At 42.1% G+C, this 17,864-nt stretch overlaps 2 protein-coding genes across 6 annotated transcripts in view; both read left to right on the top strand.

The window, feature by feature from the left end:
* LOC308095781 (GTPase IMAP family member 8-like) overlaps nucleotides 1-17,864 on the top strand; it is a 50,849-nt gene that overhangs the window by 19,858 nt on the left and 13,127 nt on the right. The window lies entirely within an intron of this gene.
* On the top strand, nucleotides 4,335-8,978 carry LOC308095782 (SLIT and NTRK-like protein 3). Its single transcript, XM_080442836.1, has 2 exons — nucleotides 4,335-4,432; nucleotides 5,487-8,978. The coding sequence occupies exon 2, from the start codon at nucleotides 5,548-5,550 to the stop codon at nucleotides 7,681-7,683; it is 2,136 nt and encodes a 711-aa protein (XP_080298962.1). The 5' UTR covers nucleotides 4,335-4,432; nucleotides 5,487-5,547; the 3' UTR covers nucleotides 7,684-8,978.

The raw sequence follows: 17,864 nt of genomic DNA, 5'->3' as shown, positions 1-17,864 counted from the left end.
CTCCAGCTATATTAAACAGAAAATGCATTTTCAGGTCAGGATACCAATTTGATCCAATCAGGATAGAGAACTCAGACAGAATACAGATTAAACAAGTGAATTTGGAAGTGATGACACAAATAAATGAGCAAAAATTTGGAACTGGAACACTATAAAAATTAAGCTGATAAATATGTAGCCTACTCTCTCCTGATTGGCTGGAATGTTTCACCTACCTGACCATGTATTTCCTGTTTATTAAAGAGCTGGTGAGACAGGGAGACCCCTGTTACTGAACAAACACTCTAGCAATGATTACTATCAGAATATAGTGCCTTAGCCTTTTAACAAAAAAACATTTTGTTTTAACCAAAAAATATCACTTACCCTACCTTATAATGTATGAAGTGTATTTTGTAATTTGCGGACCCCCTTGAAAAAGATGGTTCATCTCAAGGGGTTATTCCCTAATAAAGCTTTTAACTGGGTGCCCTGCAAGCCATAGTGTGCAGACTATTATTTTAGAATATTTAGTAAATTAATGCCCTACTTTGACATACAAGAGCTGGCTAAGTATCATAAGTGTCCTTGAGCAAGACACTGAACCCCTACTGCTTCCGATAGTAGGTTGGTGCCTTGCATGGTTTCCTCCGCCATCGGTGTGTGAATGGGTGAATGTGAAGTACATCGTACAGCGATTTGAAGGGCCGGAAAGACTATAAAGGCGTTAAATGCATAAATGCAGTCCATTTATCTGTGCACAAGATGTAACAACATAAAACAACCTTGAACCATGAGTTTAAGTAGCAAAAACAGTGAATCCACAAGCTCACAACGCATAGCGACAGAATGTGATCTTATAGATCTGCCATTTAAAAAAAAAATTAAAGCGAAAGTGGTCAAGTGTGTCTGTGTGTCTGTCTAAAAATATTTAACCAATGAAAAGAGCTTGTGACTAAATACTACATTGGAACACAGGTTCTTTTTCCCCATTTCCTGAAAACGAAACAGTTTTAGACATGCAAGGTTTCTGTTTCACGGCTTGATAAAGCTGAGGAGCCCACAAAGACAAGAAGACCACTTCATTCTGTTGTTGATTGCAGTCCGTTTCTTTAGCCCCCACCACCACTTTCGACCTGAAGCCTGTTTGAAGTGATCGGTCATGGCGCTGTTGACTTGATGCTTTGTAGCATGTACATGTAGTCCCAATGGCTTCTGCAATGAAAAAACAAACAAACAAAAAAACATCAACAGCAAATATACTGTAGATGTCGCGTAGTACAGACAAGAAAAAAAAATCCTTCATGACTATACATCTTATCAATCACATGTGTACACCGTGAAGAAGCAATCAACAGATAACTCTTCCACTGACAGAATGGATGGCTGTCTTTCTTTTTAAGATATTTTTGGGGGCTTTTTCTGCCTTTATTGATAGGAAAGTAGACTGACAGGAAACGGGGAGAGAGATGGGGGGTGACACACAGCAAAGGACCACTAGGCCAGCGGGCGCCCCAGCGGCTGTCTTCCTTAAGGTGCTCTTCCCATGTTGTAAAACAAAAAATACATACATACAGACAGACAGACAGACAGACAGACAGACAGACAGACAGACAGACAGACAGACAGACAGACAGACAGACAGACAGACAGACAGACAGACAGACAGACACTGTAAAAAGAAGGGCTAGCCTACTGTATGTACTTTTTTACAGAGTCATTCAGAAGGTTAATGATTATAGTTTACTCTTGATTTACAGGAATCACTTCACTGGAGGTCTGAAGTTTAGTCAGGTCTTGTAACTTCAACAGCACACCTTGTTAGCAGGTAAGCATTCTGAATATGAGAAAATATTTTAACATATAATTACAAATCTGATTATATCAAATGACATACTGTATGTGTTTTAAAGGTGGATCACACAATTTAGTAGTAAATCATGTCTGCATAATGACACTAATTATTGACATTATTATACAGTGTACAGTATTTGATTGGGGGACTGTTACAGCAGGTGAAGAGCCATGTGTTCAAATGTTTTGGATTTGGTCAGTAGTTAATTGTTTTCTGACAGATGCTTTTTCAGGCCAGAAGCCAGTGATTCAAGTCCTCTAATGGATGATGTCAGGGCATTCCACATTATGGTGGCAGAGCAGTAGAATGAATATTTATTTCCCCATGTTTGTGCTAAATTTGGGGGAAAACAGTTTGTAGGCGCTCCCTCTGGTGTTGTAGCTGTGTGGGTGTCACTCACTTTGGAAAAGTAGTTAGAGTACAGTATGTGGGCACTGTCCCTCTGAGTATCTTAAATCTTACATTTAAGGTTCGATTTTCTTAAATGATTTTTTGTTTTGTTGTTTTTGTTTTCTCTAAACCTGGGCCCTATGATTTGGACCCAGAACAAAGGGTGAATGTAGAAACTATTTGAATAGTTCCATTCGATCGCCTCCCGGACACATCACATCCAGAGGTGATCATGCATTTTAAACCAACCCTACAAGTATTAGCAGTAGCCTACTGCTTGCACAATTTAGACATTGTTAAAACAAACCATTGATCTTTTTTTCTTTGTTATAAACAAAATACTCCACTCTTCCTGTATAGATCAGAAACAAACCCCCAGCTTGTTGCGTCTGTATATCTTTGTGCGGCTATTTTCTGTCTCTAATAGGGATGGCCTTCATGTTCAAGGTTCATTCTGGAACTCAAGTGAACATTATGACTCTGGAAATACTTTCTTATGAATCCTCTGTAGCCTAAATCTGAACCTTTTCTGGATCTAGGCCCACTTGAAACTTCAAGTTCCTATTTATTGGTATCATTATGAAAATATTTTTTTCAGGTTTTAAAGAAAGAAATACCAACATTATTATTATTATTATTTTATTTACATTAACTTTATTCCTAAACAACAAAGTCCCTGCTCTGAACCCCTCCCCTCTGTACCATGCGATATCAGAGTACAGTAGAGTTACTGTATGCCCCCAGACACCACTGGAATAATCAGAGAGAATAATGATAATATTAGCCTGTATTGGGGGGCACAATTACACCTCTGGAGGATCTCTCTCTCTCTCTCTCTTTTGTAAGTAATGTGAACAGCTTCTGGAAGCTAATCTGACCGCAATGTCAGGATACATTTTGGTCGCTTCACTTTATCTTTGAAGCAACAGCATTAGAAGCTGTACAATATATTAATGTCTGTATGTACTGAACAAACACGGTACCAATGATTACTAATGTTTAGTGTCTATAGCAGCTATAGTTTTCCCATTGGCCTAAATATTTACATTTGATTATGTGGGCAGGACACACGTTGGGGTGGGCTCTGTGCCGCTAGAGCTTGAACTTGTAGATCAGTTATTTTTGACAAGCAACACCGTCGTACTGCAGATTATAAAATGAGGTTGGTTAGAAAATCTAGAACAAAAGATAACACAAGGATTCGGCAGTGATGTCACCTTCTTGTGTGAGTGCTTCGGCTAAACAGCATGGACCGTAAAAAGGGCTAAAGGCTATACGGATACTTCCTATTGTTTGTGATGTCATTGTACCATCCTTGGTATCATCAGCTGGTTGGGGGAGGCTGACATGTTGGCTGAACGTACACAGTGTAACTGTTTCTCAGCATCAGGACCCTTATGGGTGTGTATTAACTCTGAGAGTGTACAAATGGAACCAAATGGACCCTTACAAGTCCATTTGGTTCCATTTGTACACTCTCAGAGTTACATTAACACTGATGATTTTACAGTGTATAGATTGTGGTCCCAAACATTTTATATAACAATAATAATAATACTAATAATAATAATAATTGTCACGTGCCCTATAGAAAATAACAGGACATCTTGATGCATTAAGAACACAAGGACTGCAAAGTGTTTTAAACAATGTTTGTTTATTGAAACTGGTTTGGCTTGTTTCACCTGCTATAAGAAGGAGGCTGCAGGTGGAGGGAGGGGTTAGTTTGGCTTGAGGCCAAGTAACAACACCAAGGGAGTAGTACCAGGGTCTTTAACCCGTTCCAGTTTCTTAAGTTGTTGGTTTACAGTAACAGTGATGAAATAACAAAGTTTACAACAATTCATCAATTAAGAAAAAGCTGTGTGATAGAAGTGAGTTTTAAGAACAGATTTAAAAGAGGACACACAATTATCATCATCATCATCATCATTATCATCATCATTATTATCATTACCCTCATCATTGTTTTATTTGTTGGGAGGTATAGGCTATATGTTTGTGATAATGTTTAAGGCAGTAAGACTGTGTCGACCATATATGGAGTGTCAAAGGCGGGTCAACTACAGAAACGAAAGAAATTCTAGACACACAGAGAACCATTTTAACACGACGACACAATCACACAACAGTGAACAGTCTCACATTTAGGCTGCTACATGACACATCAAAGTAAATAAAGGACCAAAGCTTACAGCTTAATGTAAGGTAAGAACTTTTATTATACTACAACCACTTGGTTCACACACAAACACTTTTTAATACACATTCAGTGAGTTCCACTTTGTTACCCCTCCCCCACTCTTCCTCTCGCTCGCTGCTTCTCTCAGCTGTGTTCCGTGAGCAGAAATAACTTATCAGAAATAAGACTTCCGGTCGACGATCTCTTCAGAATAAGAGTACCCTCTAGAGTAAAAAGAAGCCATTGAAAACCATTGAAAAACGGTTCATTTGCACATTAAAACTATAAATTAAGCATTTAAACGAAGCTATACAACACATATTATGTTTCTGCGTAACAAAAACGTTTTTTAAAACATCAAAAATGTATCTAAATGGATAAATGCTGTTCAAAGGAGTGCATAGCCTATAGAAATTGGACACTGGACCGGAGACGGCTGGGGATGCCAACACTTGTGACATACGCACGCGTTCTGGGAAACCCCCTCTACACCGCCACACTCTTCGCTAAGCGGGAGAGGTGTAGAAAAAAGTGTGGCGGACCGTCCAGTGAGGTCAGAGGTCAGAAAAGTGCCGTTTTCAGACAATAGTGGACACTGGACCGGAGACGGCTGGGGATGCCAACACTTGTGACATACGCACGCGTTCGGGGAGACCCCCTCTACACCGCCACACTCTCCGCTAAGCGGGAGAGGTGTAGAAAAAAGTGTGGCGGACCGTCCAGTGAGGTCAGAGGATTAGATTAAATCGAAACCTAAAGGAAAAAAGCAAGACCGAAATGAAATTCCCTCCTGGTGTCTTGGGAAGATGTCAGTTTGTGTCTCTCGCATTCCTCCATTGGTGATGTTCTCCTACAACATAGACACAACAGAGCCTTTTAGGTAGTTTGTCCAAGGTAAGGTAAATCATCCGTGTGTGTGTGTGTGTGTGTGTGTGTGTGTGTGTGTGTGTGTGTGTGTGTGTGTGTGTGTGTGTGTGTGTGTGTGTGTGTGTGTGTGTGTGTGTGTGTGTGTGTGTGTGTGTGTGTGTTGTGTATGTGTATGTAATGTCTCTCCCTCTCTTTTTCTCTCTACTTCAACAGTGCTTTGTTGAAGTGGCTCTGCCCGTGGAGCCGTGACTTCATCCCTCGGGTGTCAGCGAGGATGCTGTGGGTTACCTTGCTGAGCACCATAGCTTTAGGATGGACCACCCCGATCCCACTGCTCGAGGACTCGGAGGAGATCGACGAGCCCTGCTTTGAGCCCTGCTACTGTGAGGTCAAGGAGGGCATCTCCCACGTCCACTGCGACACCAAGGGATTTACAAACGTCAGTCAGATCTCCCAGATATGGAGCCGGCCCTTCAAGCTCAACTTGCAGAGGAACTCCATGCAGAAGCTGTACTTTAACAGTTTCCTCCACCTCAACAATGCCATATCCATTAACCTGGGGAATAATGCTTTGCAGGACATTCACACGGGAGCCTTCAATGGCCTGGGGATCCTCAAACGGCTGTTCCTGCACGAGAACAAGCTGGAGGTTTTCCGCAATGACACTTTTCTGGGGCTGGAGAGTCTAGAGTACCTCCAGGCGGACTACAATGTGATCAAGCGGATCGAGAGCGGTGCATTCAGGCACCTCCACAAACTGAGAGTGCTCATACTCAATGACAATCTTATCCCTGTGCTCCCCAGCTATCTGTTCCGGTCCGTGTCACTCACACACCTGGACCTGAGGGGAAACAGACTAAAGATGTTGCCGTACAAGGGCACACTGGAGTATATCGGGCGGAGCTTGATGGAGATTCAACTGGAGGAGAATCCGTGGAACTGTGCGTGTGATATTGTTCAGCTGAAAACCTGGCTGGAGAGAATCCCTTATACTGCATTGGTGGGAGAGATCACATGTGAATACCCCTTCCACTTTCACGGGGAAGACTTGCGCGAGATCAAACGCAGCGAGCTCTGTCCGTTACTCTCTGACTTGGAGATTTTCCCTAGCAAGCGGCCTCGACCCACCAAAAACCCACCAACCCCTCGTAGTATCTACCCAGGTATTAACCAGCCTCCGATAGCTGGCTACCAAACCAGGCCTCCCATCCCCATCATTTGCCCTGCTGGATGTACTTGCAACCTTCACATTAACGACCTGGGGCTCACAGTTAACTGTAAAGAGAAGAGCTTTCACAATATCTCTGAGCTCTTGCCACGGCCTCTCAATGCTAAAAAGCTATATCTCAGTGGGAACCTAATACAGAAAATCTACCGTTCAGATTTCTGGAATTTTTCCAGCTTGGATTTACTAAATTTAGGGAATAATCGGATATCTTATGTTCAGGAGGGTGCCTTTATCAACCTGCCCAACTTGAAAAGTTTATACCTGAATGGCAATGATATTGATAAACTGACCCCAGGGATGTTCAGGGGTCTTCAGATGCTGCGTTATCTCTACTTTGAGTATAACGTCATACGTGAGATCCAGCCCGCCTCCTTCTCCCTCATGCCAAGCCTCCAGCTGGTTTTCCTCAATGACAACCTGCTTCGCTCCTTGCCCACTGATGCCTTCGCTGGCACCAACCTGGCACGCCTCAATCTGCGTAACAACTATTTCCTTTCCCTGAGTGTGCGTGGTGTCCTTGAGCACCTGGACTCCCTAGTCCAAATCAACCTGCACCAGAACCCCTGGGACTGTACCTGTGAGATCATCCCCCTCAAGCAGTGGCTGGAGAAGCTCTCGTCTGTTATCGTGGTGGGCGACGTCATCTGCAAGACGCCTGATTTTGCCTATGGCATGGACCTGCGCTCGCTGGAGGTTGAGGTCATCTGCCCTGAACTGAGGTACTCCTCAGGCCCCTCCCCGGCTCTGCCCGGTGGTGATTACCTCACCACAGGGCGCTCTGACCTGGGGGAGGCCAGTGGGAGGGGAGCCGTGCCTCTTTCTGTTCTCATCCTTAGCCTCCTTATCCTCTTCATCTCTGCTGTTTTCTTTGCTGCTGGGCTTTTTGCCTTCGTCCTCAGGCGCAGGAAGAAGCGGCCTTTCCGGAAGCGCTCTGAGGTAGACCTGGCGGGAATCCAGATGCAGTGCCGGATATTCGAGGACCCGCCGAGGCAGAGCAGTGCTGGGAACACCGGCTCGCCAGAGAAACCAACGCCCAGTGTTCACACACACACCCACACCGGCCACGCGCATGCACACGGCCATGTGTATGATTACATCCCCCACCCAGTGACTCGAGTTTGTCTCTTTTATCTCTCACCTGGATGTACAAATACCCGGAAGCCGTGCACATACAGTTTGTAGGAAATGATTAAAAGAGAAGATCTCTATATATATAAATATATATTAAAAATGAATTGCAGTTTGCTGCATGCACTCGCTCCCATGCAGGAGTGAGGGATTTGCTCAGAACTATCACTTCACGTTATAGAGATACTGCAACGCATTTACAGTTCAGTGTTCTATTTTATTTTATATCTTTTTAATATGGTTATTACTATTAATGAGGACTACTGTCTATATCAGGGTGCTTCTCGTAACTGGACGCACCGACCCACGGATGGTAAAACATTTGTGAATATTATATGATGACGCTCAAGGTTTTCTGGATATCCCATGCACTTTGTTAAGGTCCCCCCCCACACCCTGCCCCACTCCCATTGCTTCTGGATTGTCATCGTCACCCACTAACGGTGGAGAATTATCCGAGCCTCCAGCAGGGATATGTGAATTATTATTAGTGCTACAGTAAGGTGCTTTTATTTTCCTGCAGGAGTTATAAATGTTCTATTAAACTAAACCTGGTGGGGCAAAATAGGCAGCAGTAGAGTGTCAACACTCTAATCAACAGCCCAGAGCAGATGTCCTGTTGTGCGATGAGCTTCAAAGGGGTCCTGCATACCAGCGGGGGCAGGTTTTAGATAAGGGACAATAGACTTTGTGTAAGAACAAGGTCAATGGTTGACTGAGCAGATACCAGAACTAGTCTGCTCATGTGACAGGAAGCAGTACTAAACGCAAGGCTTTGTGGGAAATCAGAACATCCTGTTGCTTAACTCTGCCCCAAAGGCGGGCCTTGTGTGAGAAGTTGATAAAATAGGTCTGTCTTGGAACATAGCTTTAGATTTGAAATAGCTGTACCAGTGAGTTGTTCTAGAGTATGGGATCTGGAGCCGCTTACTGACCATCATGGCGAGAGAGGAGATGGGCTATAGTAAGTGAGATTAACACTAACGATCGTATTTCTGATGTGTTCATAATGGGGTGAGGATTCATGTCATTTAATATTGTTGTGTTATGTGTTTTGTTCTCTTTCAGGTTTAATAACCTAACCGGGTCTGTCTGTAACTGACCATGTAAACTATGTTTTCCTTGTAGTGGTATTAGAGAAGTACTAGACTAGAGATTTTTGTTTGTATATGTGTGATTAGTAAATAAACCATCTAAAAGACACCTGGTTCGAGTAATTTGCTTAGGACTCCCTCCACACTGGTCCCACTTTTCATGGGTTATTGGCAATCGTAGCTTGGCTGTAGAAAGCAGAAAGTATGATATGCTATAAAAATGAACAAACGGCTTTGTAGGAGGCACTTTTAATGTTTTCTCTCACACAAAGATTTGAAGAAAAAATATGTGCATATATTTATTCTGTAATTTCAGTGAAGAATTTAATTGTAAAGGTAATGTTAAATCAATGTATAGTGATTATGCGTCTGGTATAGCCTTCTTAATAAAAACGAACTCTTCAATCAAACGTAACAAAAAAAAGGATGCTGCCACGGAGCGTTTGTTGGGGAGCTCTATTAGACAGGCTGAGGCAGTGTATCGTGGTGCAACACCATGCCGTGTTGTGCCTTGTCAAAATGCTGTGTTGAAAGCTGTGACAAAGCACCAAGAAGTAATGCTGGTGAACGAAATAGCTACAGAGACACAAGAGTGGTGAGGTTTAAGAAGTTTTAGGACGCTGAAGCGGGTCAAGTGAAACTGTGTAATTATATGATTTGCTTGGGAAGCAAAATGGAGCAAAAATGCCAAAAGATCTGGACGTAGCCATCACATTTTCCAGGCTTCATTTAAATGCCCCCTCGGCTCTCAGTGTATTGTTTACTGTATAATGTTTTGCCAAGCTGAGTGGAAGTTAATTGCTGAGCTGCACATTTAATTCCCCTAAATTAGTGCAAATGTGACATTACAGATTTACTCCACAGGAGGGCGTCAAGGAGGCATTCAGTTACCAGTCACCCTCTGTCGCCTCACAGCAACCATCTTTCGCTTCTTAGGCAGTTTCATGATTTAGATTTTAGGTAAATATAACATATACCTGGATAGTGTTGGACCAAATACATCAAACCTGTATCTAAAATACCAAAATTATGATCCATAGTGGTTCTAAATTTACTTTGTTATAGCCACCATGGGGTAGCCTATATTTCAAGTTGGTGAAAATGCAATGAAACATTTAATGTCTATGTTGAAGGGGGAGGACTACATAATGTATTAGTTGTGTGTGTGTCATACAATTTATTTAAAATTATATTGTGGACTGGAAAAGTAAAGGTACTGGAAAGGTATCGTTTCCGATGTGTGCTTTGTTACATGACAGCTATGTCGTGAGCTGATAAGACTTCTAGGTGGTCCACCATAACTTGCAGCAGTTGATCTTCATCGGTTTTTGCTTACATGCCTGCGAATGAAATGGTTTTACTCTATTCCACTGGCTTCTTCTTCATTTGTTGTTAACACACATTTAGTGGTGGTCACCTTCACATACAGTAAAAGCTGTGTTACCAGTGCAGCATTACCCCAAGGCCATTTGGTTTGGCACACAACTTATACTACACCCCCCCCCCCCCCCTCTCTCTCTCTCTCTCTCTCTCTCTCTCTCTCTCTCTCTCTCTCTCTCTCTCTCTCTCTCTCTCTCTGTGCTGCTGTGGTTAATTATTAACTGTAACTTAGTATGATTTCACAATCTCGACCAAAAGACAGAGCAGAAGTTACATGTTGATCATTATGAATGTTTATCTAATGCCATAAGTGACATGGAACAATTTATCCACTTTAATTAGATCAATTATTTCATTTTCAGTTTTCAAAATATCTCTGCTTGATTCCCTAAAAACTAACTGTTCTTGCTTTTGATTTTTTATTTATATTTTTCATAATTGATTGTTTTATTATTTTATTTAATTTTTACATTTTCTTTATTATAGCATAACAGATGTAGACTGGTCTGGGATGGTGTGAGAGCCCTTATGTGTATGTTTTGTTGTTGTTGTTGTTGAATGTTATTTGATTGTTTTGTATCAATGTTTGTGTGTTGTGCCTGAGGACCCCCTGGAAGACGAGATGCTGCATCTCAAGGGGTTTATCCTCCAATAAAATTTTCAAATAAAAAAAAATGTAGCATTAGTAGCCTGCCAGTAGGCCTATGTCATTACAACAGTCACTTCACAAGAGTCACCTCGACTAACCTCGCGTCACCAGGCTTTCCGCAGCACCCGTTCTCAAAGCCTGGCTTTCATTGTGAATGAACCAGTGTGATCCGGTTTAGAGCCCGGTTTAGGGTGTTGTTTTATAGTCCCTTAGTATTTATGAATGTAGTATTTGTATTTGTTAAAAAGAGGTTCAAAATGGAAAGTTGTATAGTCAATATAATTTTATCATGAAAATGTAATATCTCTTTTGAAACTATTGAATGAGTCAACATCTCAAAACTGAATAGGAATCCACACGTTTTGTAGTGAATAAAACATTATTTTAAACATGGTAGTATGTTAATAATACAATAATACAACATCCATATCCAACCACCACTGTAGTTTTGGTTATTTTATAAATAAATGTTTTAACTCGAAAAAGTGCTCCTCGGAGCACAGGTCTCCGCCAGGTCAGGTACGTTATTGTGGCCTCCTGGTGGCGTAGTGCAGCGGCTAAAAGCAATATTTTGGGAGAATCGTTCACTTGGTGATACAAGCGTGAAACTTGGTACAGATCATCTTTAGAGGTCATTTATCGATTTTTTTAATCGAGCCACTTGAAAATCAAAGATGGCGGCCATTTTTCAAGATGGCCGACATCTTAGTGGGCAGTTAAGTGATATGATGGTTTATTTGGTGATACAAGCATGAAAATTGGCATGAGCAGTCTCTGTGGGTCACTTGACAATAGGCCACCCACAGCTACTTGAAATTTCAAGATGGCGGCCATTTTTCAAGATGGCCAACACTTTAGTGGAGCAATTAAGTTATATAATGGTTTATTTGGTGATACAAGCATGAACATTGGCATGATCAGTCTCTGTGGGTCACTTGACAATAGGCCACCCACAGCTACTTGAAATTTCAAGATGGCGGCCATTTTTCAAGATGGCCAACACTTTAGTGGAGCAATTAAGTTATATAATGGTTTATTTGGTGATACAAGCATTAAATTTGGCATGAGCAGTCTCTAAGGGTTGCTTGACAAGAAAACACTCCCAGCCACTTTACATTTCTATTTTCAAGATGGCCACCCCCTGGATCCTCAAAAGATACATTTTCTCATAGAAATGTATGTTTTTTTTTCATTAAGGACGATTATTATTATTATGCTAAAGAACAACTTTTAACACATCACAATATAGTTGTGTTGATTTGTTGATCATAGATAGATTAGATAAGAGTGAATATCTGCACTACCAGGGCACACTGGTGATATATCACTGGGGTTCAATGTCAGCTAATTGAAAGTTGGTATCCCAAATGCTGTCTAATTTACCCCAAAACAGTTAGATAGCCGCACCTGAATTGACAGGTTGTGCCAGCACGGGAGAGCCGAGCCAAGGTTAATGGGGTTTTAGTTAACCGGATGGTGTACAGATCGCTCAGGATTTAAATGGCATTGGATGAACGATCGAACTAAGTGTAGGGTTAAGGCACGAACTTAGTTGTATCCCATACATCAAAGTGCTTGGTAAAAGGTGGTAAAAGGATAAACCCTCGGCCTCTGCCTATGCTGCAGACATGGCAGAAGCCATCATAACAGTTGTGAAAACTAACTGGGACAGATGTTTAATTTGTCAGCAGGTCACCAAGGAAAAACTCATTCAGCCGAGTTTATTCAACAGAGAGCACGATCGTACTGGTTATGATACCATTGCAAGAAATGTTCCATTATTTCATAAGATCAATGCTCTGCCTATCTTACTTAGTCCAACCCGACTAGATGAAGGTGATGGCATAGAAAGCACATCGACAAGAAACAGAGCAAAATATAATTCAAGCTGTAAACTTAGGTTCAACAACACAGAGCTGGAAAGGACCCAAAAGAGAGCATCTACATCTGCTGAAGACACTGAAGATACCAAAGATATCCATGTCAAGAGGCCAAGAAGATCTAATGTATGACCGGTCCAGCGATGTCACAACTGTGAACGAGGCCAGGCTTGATCTCTTTGCCAGAAAGCAAAGACAATATGACTTGATCCCACCAACTCAAGCAGCACTCAAAGAGCATGCCAAACATGCTTCTTATGAGGCTGGATACGTGTGGGGACAGGCATTGAAGCGACATCCACAAATGCCGAGCCCATCTGACTGGGGATGGGTGGAACAGGACGAGAAGCGGAAAGTCTTCTGGACTCCACTTCCACCTATTGCGGAGAGTTGTTGGGAGTTGACCAAATGTGGGTGCTCCAAGGCATGTACTGGAAGGTGTAACTGCTTCAGATATGGACTCAGTTTCACATGCCTATGTAGTTGCCCCTGCTAGAACCTATTTGCATGTTTATTTTGCCAGAGTTATTCCCTGTTGTCCTCTGTGTTTTCAAGTGGAGGCCTATGGCTCGGCTTCCCCTCGTCACATCGACGCATCATGTTTTACTTTTTATCTAGTCTATTACTGTGTAATTTTCAGTTGTTACTTTGTAACATTGCTTCCACTGCCTTCCACTGCCATATCTAACAGTGAAGCACATTTTCAGTTTAGTTCCTTAGTATCGTTTGTCATGGTTCCGTGGCTATTGCCATTCAGTATTAGCCATTACTCATAATTTTGGAGCACTGTCCGTTCAGCACCACAACTGTGCTTATCAGCACCACAACTGTGCTAATTTATTCATCTTATTTTTTGTTTCCCCACCCCTTAGTATTTATTTGACACATGTAATGGCTGTTAGTTTAAAAAAAACAATATATATATATATATATACATATATATATATATATATATATATATATATATCCTCCCTTGTGACTGTTACCTTGTCGTGGTAAGGGAGCTTGTTTAGGCCTACCTCAGTGAACCCTGAGAGCTATGCCGGTGGGAGGCAACTCCTGACAGGTCTTACCAAACTGGACAGGTCGTGGGCGAGGAGTCAGACAAAACACAGTCAAACAACCTCTCTTGACAGAGCTTTTTGAGGAACCCAATACATTTCTATGAGAAAAGGTATCATTTAAAGATTGACATCTTGAAATTTCAAGTGGCTGTGGGCGGTTTCTTGTCAAATGACCTTTTGAGACGGCTCATGGCAATTTTCATGCTTGTATCACCAACTAAATGATTTCTTAAGCTTAACTAGTCCACTAAGGTGGTGGCCATCTTGAAAAATGGCCGCCATCTTGACATTTCAAGTAGCTGTGGGTGGCTTATTGTCAAGTGACCCACAGAGACTGCTCATGCCAATTTTCATGCTTGTATCACCAAATGAACCATTATATAACTTAAATGCTCCACTAAAGTGTTGGCCATCTTGAAAAATGGCCGCCATCTTGAAATTTCAAGTAGCTGTGGGTGGCCTATTGTCAAGTGACCCACAGAGACTGCTCATGCCAATTTTCATGCTTGTATCACCAAATAAACCATCATATCACTTAACTGCCCACTAAGGTATCGGCCATCTTGAAAAATGGCCGCCATCTTGGATTTTTGAGTGGCTCGATTAAAAAAGTCAAAGAGTTGACCTAAAGGAATGTTCATGCCAATTTTCACGCTTGTATCACAAAGTGAACGATTGTTCCTACTATCCGCTCTACTAGCGCTATAATAGGCCAATGTGAAAAGGGTGCCATTTATTCTTAGGTCTTTCACGGCAATCAGACACTGCATTCATGATTTGAGGCATTTTGTTCCAAAAATGTGTTTTGCTAAATTAGACCTGCTGGTGGCGCTATAACAGGCCAATGTGAAAAGGGTGGCATTTCTTCCTCGGCCTAGTAGGAGCTACACCATGAATTAAAAAAAATAAATTGATATTTAATATCATATGGTGTATGTCCCTCAAACCTTTTTCAAAAGGTTTGAGCCTAAATCATCACTCAGATATACTCATCCCAAGTCAATTGTCTCTGGCTTATACAGCACTTTCAGCTGCAATACCAAAACGTCCTATTGTGCAGGGGGGGGCTACTGAGCAATTCTGTCTGTTAACTCTTTGACTGCCAGAGTATTTTCATAAAGTACTCCCCCAGTGCCAGCAATTTTCGTGTTTTTTTATTTTTATATTTTGAATTTTTCTCATGAAAATAATTTAAGGACACATAATGTAAAGACCCAGCACAAATCCGCCACTAGAGTGCAGCACATGACAGCTTGATCATGTCGTTGGGTCTCTCTCACCCTACTTGGTAGATTAGACAAGGAAAAACATGAAAACGGATGTGACGTCACCCAGATTGTTTTGATCAGCGAAAATTACGTTGTGATGCACGACGGCGATGACTGATCGTCACCCAGACCATAGATTATAGAAGAGAAGCTGTCCGTTTGTCCGTTATACCGTGTGAAAACCCGTTTATTTACCTATTTTGGACGAAAATGACTGGGGAAAAAAATCAAAAACCGGAAACGGAATCCAGGCCATGAAACCGGATGCAGATGTCCGTGAAGTAAGTGGAACTCGAGAATAACATTGAATATTAAGCAGCATAGCGCAATCAGAGATTAAACAATGAACGCGCGTCCAGCGCGTCGAGCGCGTCGACGGCCAACTGGACAAAGTAGCACTTGACGCGTTATCGCGTCGTCCGCAGTCAAAGAGTTAATAAAAAAAAATATTTAAAAAAAATATTTTAAAAAAAAAAAAAAGGGAAAATTATGCATAAAAAGAAGCATCTAAGAAAAATACAAAATCGAAAAAAAACCACTTTGAACATTTTTGAACAATTCCACCAAGTGTTTGAGGTGCCTGTTTCACCCACTTCCGGGGGGCGGAGCCAAAATCCGAGCCTGAGGTATTTGTTCGTAGACCCCCACTTAGAAAAAGTTTCGGAGCGATTCGGGCACTTTTCATTTAACATTGGGTTTGCCATCATTAATGTTTGTGACATCATAAACATTTCCATTCTGAGATCGCCTGTTCAGACACGCCCATTCTGGAAATCCATGAAATGAGAAGGAATGACTGAATTTAAAAAAAAAACATTTTTTTGGGTACAAGAGACACTGGGGACCCCAAAAAATACAAAAAACCAAGAAAAAAGTGATTTTCATGGTGTAGACCCTTTATAAATAAATGTTTTAATTCGAAAAAGTGCTCCTCGGAGCACAGGTCTCCGCCAGGTCAGGTACGTTATTGTGGCCTCCTGGTGGCGCTATAATAGGCCAATGTGAAAAGGGTGCCATTTATTCTTAGGTCTTTCACGGCAATCAGACACTGCATTCATGATTTGAGGCATTTTGTTCCAAAAATGTGTTTTGCTAAATTAGACCTGCTGGTGGCGCTATAACAGGCCAATGTGAAAAGGGTGGCATTTCTTCCTCGGCCTAGTGGGAATGTGCGTGTGAAAATTCACGGAAATCGCAAGCTGCGTGCATAGTTTGAGGCTTTTTGTTCAAAACGGACCAATCCTGCAAACTTTGGAAGCCAACCATAGGCAATGAGGATGGAATATGGGAAATCGGACAGATTTGTGTTGATCACATGACTATAGAGATACTGTGAACCGATTTGCATGACGTTTGGATAAAATCTGTAGGAGTAAACAAATCGGCCTCCTGGTGGCGCTATAACAGGCCCATGTGAAAATTGGGGCAGAGGTTCTGAATTGGCATCCAGGGAGTGTGTGTGCACAGTTTCGGAGCGACCGGGCCAACGGTGCCAGAGATTAGCTGGTAACACACAGACAGGACACACGGACGGACGGACGGACGGACGGACAGGGGCGAAAACATACTCTCTCGCCATGCCTTTCGGCCTGGCGGAGACAATAAGTAAAGTAACAACAGCATGGTCGTTTGATCCTGTGGTCTGGTAGGACACCTACTGGTTGACTAGAGGTACTGCATGTAGTCTATTTACAAGCTATCGCCTCATACCAGGTTCATGTATGTGTGTAATCTCTCTTTATGTCAAGGTCATATTGGGAATACAGAATGAGATTAAAAATAGCCTATTGTTTGTATGAACACTGTTATAGACATGTAGGCTATTGTGTTGTCTGTCTTCAACCATAATTTAATTAGTCCTCACTTTCTTTTGCCACCATATTTCTTTTTTTCCTGAAATGAATCTATGTGTGTGTGTGTGTGTGTGTGTGTGTGTGTGTGTGTGTGTGTGTGTGTGTGTGTGTGTGTGTGTGTGTGTGTGTGTGTGTGTGTGTGTGTGTGTGTGTGTGTGTGTGTGTGTGTGTGTGTGTGTGTGTGTGTGTGTGTGAGTGAGTGAGTGAGTGAGTGAGTGAGTGAGTGAGTGTGTGTGTGTGTGTGTGTGTGTGTGTGTGTGTGTGTGTGTGTGTGTGTGTGTGTGTGTGTGTGTGTGTGTGTGTGTGTGTGTGTGTGTGTGTGAAAAAACAATGTATGCATTAAAAGGACAGTTATGTAAAAATAGAAAGATGTGGCAGCACTGCATTGTTGTGGTTTCACGTTATGACTCTAGGCTTATGAGGTCATACAACCACCCCCCCCCCCCCCTCCCTCCCTCCCTCCCTCCCTCCAGAAATGCCTTTTGCTAAAGACACCACTACTTGCTGTCCTCCTCATTGCTCTCCTGTTGCTGCTGAAGTGAAATGCATTGTGGGAAGTAGGCTGAATCCTGAACGGTCTGATCAGATGCAGATGAACATTAGTTAAAGTAGACTGCATTTGAAGGAGCCTATGAAATGGGACAAGCCTTGGCATGCCACTGTATGTACAAATATGTGGACCCTGAATTGTGAGTGAGACAAGGATTGTATTTCTGTACAGCACCAAAAACCTACATTCACCTGCTTATAATAATGTTATCACACCCAGCTCTGCGTCTAATTAGTTTAACTCAGGCCAGGTGAGACTGCTTACCATCCAGTCTGCCATCACCCACCCTACAGTCTACTTTTGGGCACTGTGATTGTTGTAGCAGTGTATATACATAAATACATAGCCTACCTAACTTTGGTGCAACGCTGTAAAAGGACAAGCCGTGCACTTTGGTCCAGAGTCATTCAGCAGGTTAATGATTACAATTTACTGTTGATATACAGGAATCACTTCTCAGTGCATGTTGACACTGCAGGACTGAAGTTTAGTCAGGA

Source organism: Gymnoscopelus braueri, assembly GCF_963280865.1.
Source record: "Gymnoscopelus braueri genome assembly, chromosome: 11".
Classification (NCBI taxonomy): domain Eukaryota; kingdom Metazoa; phylum Chordata; class Actinopteri; order Myctophiformes; family Myctophidae; genus Gymnoscopelus; species Gymnoscopelus braueri.
The sequence above is the reverse complement of the archived record's forward strand: the minus strand, read 5'-3'. Positions and strand labels throughout refer to the sequence as shown.